Source organism: Panthera tigris, chromosome A1, assembly GCF_018350195.1.
Source record: "Panthera tigris isolate Pti1 chromosome A1, P.tigris_Pti1_mat1.1, whole genome shotgun sequence".
Lineage (NCBI taxonomy): Eukaryota > Metazoa > Chordata > Mammalia > Carnivora > Felidae > Panthera > Panthera tigris.
Genome location: NC_056660.1, coordinates 29169733 through 29182218, shown reverse-complemented (window position 1 = coordinate 29182218; position 12486 = coordinate 29169733). Strand labels below are relative to the sequence as shown.

At 35.6% G+C, this 12486-nt stretch overlaps 1 protein-coding gene across 4 annotated transcripts in view; it reads right to left on the bottom strand.

Moving 5' to 3' along the window:
• ELF1 (E74 like ETS transcription factor 1) overlaps window positions 1-12486 on the bottom strand; it is a 106834-nt gene that overhangs the window by 10347 nt on the left and 84001 nt on the right. For 3 of the 4 annotated variants that reach the window (XM_042977432.1, XM_007085355.3, XM_015538965.2), the window contains exons 4-7: window positions 8212-8319; window positions 6416-6583; window positions 1230-1313; window positions 455-647 (exon numbers count right to left, since the gene is read on the bottom strand). In XM_042977432.1, coding sequence (XP_042833366.1) covers window positions 455-647; window positions 1230-1313; window positions 6416-6583; window positions 8212-8319 — 553 coding nt within the window. The remainder of the gene's footprint in view (window positions 1-454; window positions 648-1229; window positions 1314-6415; window positions 6584-8211; window positions 8320-12486) is intronic. The other variant, XM_007085356.3, reaches the window with a different exon arrangement.

Here is a 12486-nt window from a genome sequence, read left to right as displayed (position 1 = left end):
TCCTAGATTGGAGTCAGATTTCAATTTAAATACACACTGATTTTTTTTTTTTTTTTTGAGAGAGAGAGACAGAGAGGGAGGGAGGGATGGAAGGAGGGAGGGAGGGAGGGAGGGAGAGAATGAATGCATGCACAAGGGGAGGGGCAGAGAGAGGGAGACAGAGAATCCCAAGCAGGCTCGAGGTTCCGCACTGTCAGCACAGAGCCTCACCTGGGCCTCAAACTCAGGAACTGTGAGATCACCACCTGAGCTGAAACCACAAGTCAGATGTTTAAGCAACTGAGCCACCCAGGCACCCCTAAATACATAGCGATTTCTGTAAGTTGTGTGGTTTTAGTAATTCAATAATAAAATTCACCATTTTTGTAATCCTCTAACTTTTTAGAAGTTACCTACTTTGTAGTATTTAGGAAATAATATTCTTAACACAACAAACTACAAAAGCTTCATGTACCTGAGAGCTCTTCCCATGGTCTCATAATTCATGTCAGGTTTGTTTTTGTGCTTTCCCCACAACCTGGATACTGCTTTGGAATCTACCAGTTTAAAAATGCCTTTTTCTCGCTGGGTCCATTTGATATATTTAGGACAAGTAGCTTTGTCCTGGAGCAGTGCCAGTAAAAACTCCCAAAGATAAATTGTGTTTCCTGAAACAAAAGCAATTTCTGTTGAACTGATTACAATTTCATTTGAAAGAGCAAAATTAAACACAACTAAAAGTCTTATGTAAGATGTCTGGACAGAGCAATCTTGGCAATTAGATTTGTGATAACTTAGGGAGGAAAAAAAAACACTTTGAGAGGAATTTTTTCTTACCTCTTTAAGAACCATTACCTAAGAAAACCAGTGAAAAAGAGTTATGCAAAACATTCAATAGTTGTTCTTTTTATATCGGAGCAAATGGATTGACCTTAATTTTTTTCATATTTGGGCTGCAGTTATGAAAATATGAGAACTTCAAAACAGTATTATAAAGTGTCTATGAACTGAAAGGCTAACCTGGCTGAACTCTCCCAAGAGACTCATTATTAAATGAAAGGACACACAGGTACATAAAAAAATCTCTTGAATGGAAAAGTGCCAACTGTACTTTATAAGCATGTGGCAGCAATAAGATCCATTTCAATAAGTCAAGAGAGCTGGTAGTTTTTCTTACAAAATGCAGATATTTTAAAGCAATCTAACTGTTACTTGACCTATAAGTATTACAAGGAAATTATAGTACTTACCCTTACCATCTTTATTTTTCTTCTTCACAGATATGTTTGGTGTAGTGGCTGGGGAATCTGGTCGTGGAGGTTTTGTTTTTCTCCCTGAAAACAGAACAGCTCTGTGTAAGTATCTGCCCTCAAAAGTGAAAGAGAATGAACAATTTAGCTGTTTATAAATGCTATTTGGTCATTTATCTTAAATTTTAATGCTTTATACATGGATCACACATAATGGTCTCCTAAATGCTATTTACTCAAAAGGAAAATAACTTCAGTGAAATTTTATCATTAGCGTAGGTTAGAGCACAAACACTTTTATGTAGGAAATGATATATCAGCTCATTTATAAAAATAAGGTTAAGTTTAAAACATTATATCTTGTCTTTGAGGGAAAAAAACTGACAGTGCTTTCTTAAAGTTTGGGGGAACATTCTTGATGTTGATAAGACTGGGGCTCAAAAAATAAGCCATACAAATTTGTCTGTTGGTTACATAAGCTTTTTATGGTAGGAGAAGTTGACTTTTAGCTTTTCTCACATCTGCATACACGTAGTTCTCAAATACTAGAAACGTCCCAAAACTTTAGAGATAGAAAAATATGTGAGGCAAAATTTTGGTGAACCACATAGTCTATTTTTATTTTCCTATGTATTTTTAATCATCTTATTTTTCTGTATCTCTTTTAATTCACACAAAACAGTTTTGCACATTATATATATCATAGTTATGCTTCATTCAATCTCTAAACAAGTCCATTCCAACAGTGTTAAATGTAGTTTGTGCAACCTTAGTCTGGCTCAACCAACTATTCTAAAGCCTTGTTTGTGATCTTCTTTTGCCATTTCTCTAGGAACACAACTTGGTGGCAATGTTGCCTGAGATTTAGGTTGAGATGATCATGCTGTCCGAATAGACTACCATTCTATACATAAGAACCAATGAAGATTAAGCATAAATGGACACCTTAGTTAGCATATTTTATCCCAGCATTCTTCAGGCTCTATCTGGTCTAGGTCACAAGGGTAAGTTCTGGATTAGTGCAATGTAGAGCAAGAACTTAGAAGAACAGAATTCTAGAGATAAAGTCATTAGGTTAAGAACACATCCCCAAGCTGAATAGGAAACATTTCTAAAGGTGCATAAGAGGATCAAAAACAGATCACTTTTGAGGAGCCTGGGTGGTTCAGTTGGTTAAGCATCCAACTCCCCTGCTCTCACAAAGTCACTCTTCAGGCCCTTCTTAATGCATAAATATAAAACCTAGTCAGCCAGGTATCGTGACTTCCATCACTGCAGGAATCTGCAGAGAACAATTCATGAGGCAGACACCTCTGGGTGACTACGTTAATGATAACAAATATTAGAAGTGAAGATATTAGAAATATTAGTTAGCTCCCATCCCTCCTACCCTCTTATTTTATGCTTTCTATTTACCTACCTTTTCTGATAACATCATTTTCTTCTTCCCACTGTTTTCACCACTAGTTTCAGTCAAGACAGAGACTGTTAGTAAACCTATCCAATATCCATCCTTTCCATTGGCTTCCTTACTATTCAACATGGCAATGTGAACAGCTTCATGTGAGTTATACATTAGTTGGGTATAGAATTTTTGGTTGACAGTTATTTCTTCTTAATACTTTGAAGATAGCCAACACTCCCATCCTCTACTGGGAGCTTCTAAGCTGCCAATCTAAAAATCAATCCTCTTCAAGTTTCTCCTCTGGTTGGTTCGTTGTTTCTTCTTCTTCTTCTTCTTCTTCTTCCTCTTCCTCTTCCTCTTCTTCTTTTTTTGGGCGGGGCTAGGGGAGTGCTGTGTTTTGCATTTTTTTCTATAATGTATTTAGACCTGGACTTCTTTTAGTTATGCTACTCAGGATTCACCATGCTGAGATGTCACCTTGGAAAACTCTCAGTCATTACCTTTGAAGACTGCCTCCTCCTTGCTCTACATATTCTCTTTTTCTGGACCTTTGATCAAACATGTAGACCTTTTCATTCAATCCTTACATCTCTGACTCTTTCATGTTTTTTATTCTACATCAGATCTATATTGGAACTCATTAATGCTTTTAAACAGTGACTAATCTGTATATATATAGGTTAAACCTATATATTATGTGTTCTACTTGGTTCCTTATGACATCAGTCTTCCACTATTAATTAGGATATTAGTCTTTCACGTTAAAAAGAGCTTTACAAAGTATAACAGATATACAATAAATTGCATATGGTTAAAGTCTATAAGTCGGTATCTTCCAACATGTTTTTACCTGTGAAATCATCACTATGTTCAAAACAGCATATCCTTCCCTCCCAAAAGTACTTTGTACCCCTCTGTAAGCCTTACATCTTACCTCTCCCACTCTGCCCAATCCAAAGATAACCAACTACTCACATATTTTCTGTCATTATATATTAGTTTGCAGTTTGCACAATTTTATATAAATAGAAACATATATATTAAAAAATCTGGCTTCTTTCCAAATTGGCATAATTATGCTGAGATTCATCCATTTTTATTGTATGTATCAATAGTATACTCTATTTTATTGCTGAGTGTTACTTCATTGTACAGGTATACCACAAATTTGTTTATTTAATCAGCAGTTGATAAACATTTGGGTTGTTTCAAGTTTGGGGCTATTATTGCAAAGAAAATTGCTAAGAACATTCATTCATGCATACGTTTTTCTATAAATGTATGGCTTCATTTATTTTGGGTAAACACTCAGTAGAAGAATGGCTGGGTCACATGTTAAGCATGCATTAAATGTTTTAACAAATTGCCAAACTGAAAAAAGAAAGAAAGACAGAAAGAAAGAAAGAAAGGAAGGGAAAAAAGAAAAAGAGGAAACAAAGAGCGACCCAAACAAACAAAAAAATTCTCTATGCAGTAAGGTGGGGTAATCATAGGGCTCACCCTCATTTGTTTCCTGTTTCTCAGAGATCACTTGCTTTTGTTGACCGATATCCGCTTTTTAATAGCACTGTTTCATACATTTTGTCTGTATTTTCAAGTTGTTTAAATAGGAAAGTAAATCCAGATTCTGGAGATTTTTTAATTAAAATTTTTTTCCAGCTTTATTGAGATATAATGACATATAATTGTGTATCTTTAAGATGTACAATGCAATGATGTGATACACTTCTATGTTGTAAAATGATTACCACAGTAGGGTCAGTTAATATACCATCACCTCACATAATAATTACTTGGCTTTGGGGGTGTGAACATTTAAGATGTTAGCAACTTTCTCTATTAGCAACTTTTAAATATATAATACATATTGTACTGTTAACCAAAGTCATCATGCTGTACATTAGGTCCCCATACTCATTTTATACCTGGAAGCTTATATCCTTTATTGACACCTCCCCATTTCCTCCTCCTAGCAACCACCGTTTTTCTCTCTGCTTCTAGGAGTTCGGCTATTTCAGATTCCACATGTGAGAGCACACAATATTTGTCTTTCTCTGACTTATTTCACTTAGCATAATGCTCTCAAGGTCCACCTATGTTTTTTAATGTGCAATGAACATGGGAATGCAGGTATTGCTTTGTTATCTTATTTTCATTTCTTTTGAATATATATATCCAGGTGTAAGATTGCTAGGTCATATGGTTATTTGTAGTTTTAACATTTTGAGGAAACTCCGTGCTGTTTTCCATAGTGGCTGTACCAATTTACATTCCCACCAACAGTGCACAAGGGTTCCTTTTTCTCCACATCCCTGCCAACACTCATTATCTCTTGCCTTTTTGATGACAGTCACTGTGACAGGTGTGAGGTGACAGCTTATTGTGGTTTTGATTTGCAGTTTTCTGACAATTAGTGATGTTGAGCATCTTTTCATTACCTGTTGGCCATCTGCATGTCTTCTTTAGTCTATTCAATGTCTATTCAAGGCCCTCTGACCATTTTTTAATCAGTTTTTTTGTTGTTGTTGTTTTTTGCTATTGAGTTGTAGGAGTTCTTTATGTGTTTCTGAATATTAACCCCTTATCAGATATATGGCTTGCAAATATTTTCTCCAATTCTGTAGGCTGCCTTTCATTTTTTTGATGGTTTCTTTTGCTGTGCAGAAGCTTTTTAGTTTAATGTAGTCCCACTTACAATTTTTTCTTTTGTTGTCCCCAAATCATTGCCAAATCAGGTTCTGTCATTTCATGTCGTCTGGAAGAAGACGTTCCACCCGGTATTTTTTAACAGTCTCATTCTTTGACCTTGTTTTTCATTCTTTTGCCTTAATAATTGCAGTCATATTCATGAAAGTTTGTATTTGATAATTCGACTGTCTTAAGTTCTTAGAGAAGTAATCCTACACTCATTCTATGTCTTCTGCTTCTCATTCAGGAATTATCTTCCTTATGTATTCCTTAATACTGCAATGTGAGCTCACCTCAACAGGGCTTTATTTGAGGAAATTCTGTGCAGCTCAGGTTAAATGTAGGACTTGCCAGAGCAGTTTTACAAGAGCTTTTGCCTGGTACCCCAAAGTTATTACCAGCCTGGGTACACTTTTATGTTAATTATGTTAAGTATGGCTGGGAATGCACAAGTGCCTTGGACATCAAGACTGACATAACGTCTCAGCCCTTCAGTGTCAGTTCATTCTTAGTGTTTCTATTTCCCTCTTCAGTTTTGGCTCTTGGATTTACCCTTACTTTTATGTGAAGTTAAGTTACTGGGTGGTTGGTGATTAACCAAGATATTAAACTCAAAATATTATACAAGCTGGAGTAGAATCAGAAGGCAATAAAATGGAAAGAGCGCCAGACTTTAGTATGCAGATATGGTCCTAAATTCGTGAAAAGTTAAAAACTCCCTTTAAAATTTAAATCTAATTAAAATCTAACATTTTCCTCTTCAATTACTTACCTGTTGATTTCCAATTCATTATTTTTCCCTCGGGAATCTTATACTGGAATCTATGCTAGTGGTTTTTCTAACTATGTCCTTTGGAAGGAAGCTAACTTCCCTTACACCAACCTCTTTTTGAGTTTGGATAAAAGGGTTTAGATAAAAGGTTGAGGCTTTAATTTTTTATTGAATCTAATATGGAGATGTACCTTTTATGTTTTGTACCCTCATTTTTTATTATGTGAGTTTTAATTGGTGTAGAAATATCCTTGAATAAACATTATGTTTAAATTCCACTTCAAGACTTGACTGTTTGCCCTAAACAAATTAACCACCCACCTTTCTTTCTCTTAGGTTGTTCTGGCGACGATGTTCCGGGTGAGTGTGCATATGTCTCTTGAACCTGCTGAGTTTCCACCACTTCAGGAATCCCATCTAATGTGACGGATACATGGGTGATTGGGGCAACAACAATGTCATCTTCAGATGAACTAAATATATTATTATCTAATGGAAATAAAATAACTAATTATAATCAACTTTGTATTATCAAAATAATTTCATCACATAACTTCCTGTTTCTATGAAGATTAAAGTAGAAATAAAATCATGAAATCTAGTCTCTTTTTATTTCTTCTGTGCTAAATCAGACACTCTAAGTCAGACCAGGCTTGACAGGACTAATTCAATGCCTTCTCTGACTTCCTATCACCAGTCAATCTTGTTTCTCTTCTCCATTCTTCTCATTGCTGCTAAAGTTATTCTCTGAAACCCAAGTCTGGTTTGACCATATTATTCATTCTATAAAACTTTATATTCTGAAAATTAGAAGAAGAATAAAATTGACTTATTTTCCCATAGTTTACAGGGGAAAAAAGATAAGAAAACCCAAACTCCACAGCATGCCATGTGAAGCTTGCACAATTTGGATCAAACCTACTTTTCCAATCTCATCTCCTGCCTACCAAGAAGGCAGCTACACCAAAGCTATACTTCAGCTAAACCAAAGCATTTTTATCCAAACATTTCTCTCTTTTTTACAGGTCTGTGTCTCTGGCTCAACCCATTCTACTTTGAATGCCCTTCCCTATCTCCTCTAGCCACTAAAAGTTTATCTTTTATATCCCAGGTTAGAAAACTCCTTCCATAAAGCCTGTCTCTGATATTTCCAACCAGAGTCCTCTTTCCTTCCAGAACATGCTGCTATCCCTCCCATGGCCTTTATTTTTGGCTTTTACAGTTATTTACATAAATATCTTCAAAATTAACCTGTGAACTGGAGGAAAAAAATAGTATCTGTTCATTCGTATATCACATTATTGCTTAATGCATTGTCATGCATACAGAAAATATTCAACATCTTAAACTGATTTAGTAATAATTAACTTAAATTAATAAATTAATGAGTTTGACTACTTTCTTGCCAGAAGAGCTCAAAGGAGAACATGGATTTAGAAATAGATGAATAGGGGCACCTGGGTGGAACAGTTGGTTAAGTGTCCAACTCTTGATTTAGGTTCAGGTCATGATCTCATGGTTCAAGATCGAGAGAGGAAATCAAGCCCCGTGTCAGGCTCTGAGCTGACAGAGTGGGGTCTGCTTGGGATTCTCTTTTTCCCCTCTCTCTCTGCCCCTCCCCTGCTCACATGTGCACACATACTCTCTCTCTCTCAAAATAAATAAATAAAATTTTAAAAAACATTTAAAAGCAGATCAATAATGTGGCAGTGAATTTTTTGCCATGAGGTGTTAGAAATTTTTCAATTAATTTTTGCCTATTCACTAGTGAATACCTATAGAGATCATTAAATTATAATAGTCTGGGCCATAAATACCCTAATACTTCTACCAATGAGGTTAAGAGAATAAATTCTGCAAAATCTGCTGACGACTAAATACTTTTTTATTCCTGAAGATCTCACTCTCCAATTTTTTTTTTTTAAAGTGTTGTTTACCTGAATACTTTAGTGAAGGTGTCTCAACTAATACTGTACCCTAAAATGTACTTGGGACACAAAAAATATAAAAACCTAATCTCTGGTCTCTTGGTATTTACCAACTCTAATAACAAGCAATGGCAAGAACAACTTTTCAAAATATATTCACATGAACAAACCAAACACATGAACACTCACTTATTCGTTTTTCATCCAACATAGGGCCAGGAGAATCCATATTGAGGAGTGCCTCAGCAGCCTCGATTGTTTCAATCGTTTCATCCCCATTATGACAGGAGGCTTCGACTACAATACATTTAAAGAAAACACAAGTTAGCTTTAAGACATCTATTGCTCTAAAACACAAAGATGTCTGGATACATCACTTAATAGTTCAGTTTATGTATACACTTTGTATCAACAAATAAAATCTGTACTGAATGTGACTCTTAAGTATTTCTCTACTTCTTTTTCTTTAAAAAAAAATCACACAAGGGGTGCCTGGTTGGTTCAGTTGGTAGATCATTAGACTCTTGATCTCGGGGTCATGAGTTCAAGGCCCCATGTTGGGCTCAGAGATTATTTGAAAAAAAAATAAAAATTAAAAAACTATAAAATAGAAATAAAAAACTATACAAGATATGGGGTTTTTATTACCAAACAAAAACCTTTTGCAAGATGCTGAGAAGTAAAGAATAAGCAAAATAGAGCTCACATTCTGGAGGGAAAGCACTAGTTGTTTCTGTGATAATTCTTATTTCAAGAATAAATAAGACAGGCACGGACTTCAGTAGAAAGGGTCCAGGAATAATAGCCAGAAATCTCAGATGTGCCACTAAACTAGTATGTCACTGGGCAAGTCATTTTGTGCCCACAGATTTCATATTAGAACATGATTGAGTTGATATTCTTAGGTCCCTTTCAGCTCTACCACTGACTTCAATTCTCTTAGTTAACTAACAGGAATGAACATGAGTCTGTTAATCTCCAACTCTTTTCCCATTCTTCTATGACTGAATTGCTACCATCTCTAAAAAGTTTTAGTCATAGTCACATTATTAGGATCTAACCACCCTTTGATAATTAGTATTCTGGCACCATTCTCCTCTAGTGTGTACTGTAGAACACTAATTCCCCGACTGTGGATTTGACCTAGACCAAGTATTTTAATATTCTTAAAAAATACTAATATGTAAATGAAAATTTAATCCAGGTACATGCTAGATACTTGACACATCTCTGAATCCCAGAAAGAAGTCCAAAATAGTTTCATAGTGAATTCCTGGATGGCTTTTAGTCACTTAGCTCTAGCATTAGCACCAAGAAAATACATAAAGAAAATACATAAAGGCATAAATGCCTTCTTTTCATGGATAAATTCAAGATTCTTGAACGTGATATTCATCATCCAACATCTCTTATACCTCCTCCGTGCTATATTCCCCCCTTAATATCTGTGGGAAAAATCACACATCACTTTTAAGTTTGTATGTGTATGTATGTATGTGTGAATATAAAATCATGACTTTCAGATTCAGGGTTGGATTGAGAGTATGTAACTTGATTAATAAAAGCCCTTTAATTTTACACAAGATTAAACAGTAAATATTAAACAGTAAATCTAAACACAGTACTTGAAGTAAAAGTTCTTTGTTCTCAAATGAATGAAAGTGATAACTTACACACTGTACTACTCTATTCCTATTCAATTCAGAGAAGCAACAAAATCATCTTCTTTTTTATTAATGCTATAAACAGATTTTTAAGAAACTGATACGTCTTTGAAATTTAGCTTAACTTTGCATTAGAATATTATATCACTTATTATCCTAAATATTTTTGAACCAGTTCATTCTATCTTTAGATCAAAGATCTTCAAGAACCTACAAAATTCTTAACTGACTCCAAGTGCCTAATTGGCAATATTGAATGCCTAGCTTTCTTGAATAACTGTACTTGGAAATGTGGAAGATGCAATAGTATCAGACATGACCTTTTTCCTTGTCTATTGGTAACGGTACTCAGGTACTATCTAAGAAAATAACAAACTGATTAATTCTGTGGTACAGAATAGACTGACTAGAGGCATACACACTTATAGGCAACATATATCCCTGTAAGTTAGGAAAGTTTTCTGAAGAGATAGCCCTAAGCTGAGTCATTTAAGACAGGATTTAAATATTTTGAGAGGAAAAGAGACAAATTAAAGCAAGAATAAAGTAGAAGCAAGGGCATTAGAATAAGTATTACACATTCAAAGAAAATGAGAGAACTAGTTAATGCCATTATAAAAGAAAATGTGCAACTGCTAAACACTGTTATAACAACAGCAGATTAGTTAACTTGCTTTTATACATTAATTTGGTTGACTGCCTTCCCAAGGAGGAATGGGAGTGGAAGGGAAAAACTGCTTGAAGAAGCAAAGAGCCGGGACAATTCCTGAAAGATGAATACAAAACAAAGAAGTTCAGGGTCATAAACTAGTCAGCTCCTCTCAATATAGGAAGAAACTCCTAACAAAGAATATTTTGTCTCATAAGATAATGGTTAACACTGGGAGTCCCCACAATCTGCCAAGCCATAAGAGAAAATATGGAAGATGTATCTGCAGAATTCCAAATTTCAGCTAGTATCCTTAAAACCAAATATCTATAGGTCACATGGAAGTCAAGGAACAAGAAGATAGCCAAAATAAAAAGAGGCAGGATTTTAAAATAGCTTTAAAAAGCTGTTTTCAAAGGCTTTAAATTTCCCAAGTGGTCCCATTTCTGAATTATTACAAAAAGGATCCAAGAGAATCTGAATAGATTGTTGGCTAGTTTTTTAATTCTAAAAGTATATGTCCTTTTTACTTTCATGTCAAGATGCACAAAACTTCATTAGGAGACTAATGATAGATAGAGACTATAGTCTTCATTAGGAGACTATTTCCCCTGATTATAATGAAAAATAAATCAATTAATTTTACTGCCATATTCTATAAATAGAAATACGTAAAAGTCCAATTCCTCCGTAGTAGTTAAAATCAGAAAAGATAAATACCTCACAAACTCTAGCAAAGTGATTAAAAGCAGAGCACTGCAACACCTCTTATTAAAAACTTAAGTGTCAGGGCACCTGGGGGACTCAGTAGGTTGAGCGCCTGACTCTCGGTTTTGGCCCCAGGGATGTGGGCCACAGATCAAGCCCAGCATGAAGCTTTGTGCTGAGGCGTGGAGCCTGCTTAGGATTTGCTCTCTCTCTCCCTCTGCCCCTCTCCCGTATGCTCCCCCCAAGTACTGTCATGCATGTGTGAAAAGCTCTCTCTCTAAAAACAAAACAAAACAAAACAAAACAAAACAAAACAAAACAAAACAAAACAAAACACCTCAAGCCTCCTGAGGGCACCTGGCTGGCTCAGTCAGTAGAACACATGACTCTTCATCTCAGGGTTGTGAGGTTGAGCCCCATGTTAGGTACACAGATTACTTTAAAAAATAATAAATATAAAAACGTAAGCCTCCTATTTAAAGTCTTGTAAATTTAAAGCTTAATAAAAAGCATATTATGGGTGCCTGGGTGACTCAGGCGTCCGACTCCTGATTTCAGCTCAGGTTACGATCTCAACAGTTAATGAGTTCAAGCCCTCCCTCCCCTTACCCCTCCCCTCCATTCAGGGCGCTATGCTGACAGCCCAAAGCCTGCTTGGGATTCTCTCCCCCTCTTTCTCTGTGCCTCCCTTGCTTGGTTGCACTCTCTCTCTCTCAAAATAAATAAATTTAAAAGAAAAAAGAAAAGAAAAAGCATATTACTCCCTTTGTCAAGGCTTTGAAATTCTATGAATTGAGGAAAATGAACTACTAAAAGTAAATTTTTAAAAAATCCAGCAAATAAGGCACAAATAACTCCATAATTAATTACCAAGTTCCAAATATTTATATAACTAGATATTTAATTACATAAACAAGTATAAAACAAGTTTGCTGGGTAGATGAAAATGATATAATTAGTTTGTATAATAATTTAATTGCCTGCTAAGAAAAAAACAAGAAGAATTTCAAACCCTTTGTTAAGCCTTTTCTAATAAAAAAATTAAAACATATACAAAGTAGAGAAAGTCATATAATGGACCCATGTATCAAGAGCCCAGCTTCAATACTTAATAGCCAATCTTCCTTCACCCATACCCCCCAGCCTAAAACACACACACTGGATTATTTTATTTTATTCTTAAAAATTTTTTAATGTTTATTCATTTCTTGAGAGACAGAGAGCATGAGTGGGGAAGGGGCAGAGAGAGGGTGGGGGACACAGAATCCTGATTCAAGCTCCAGGCTCTGAACTGACAGCACAGAGTCTGACGCAGGGCTCGAACTCACAAACCGCAAGACCGTGACCTGAGCTGAAGTCAGATGCTTAACCGACTGAGCCACCCAGGCACCCTTATTTTATTGTATTCTTTTAAAGTAGGCTCCATGCCCAACGTGGGGCTTG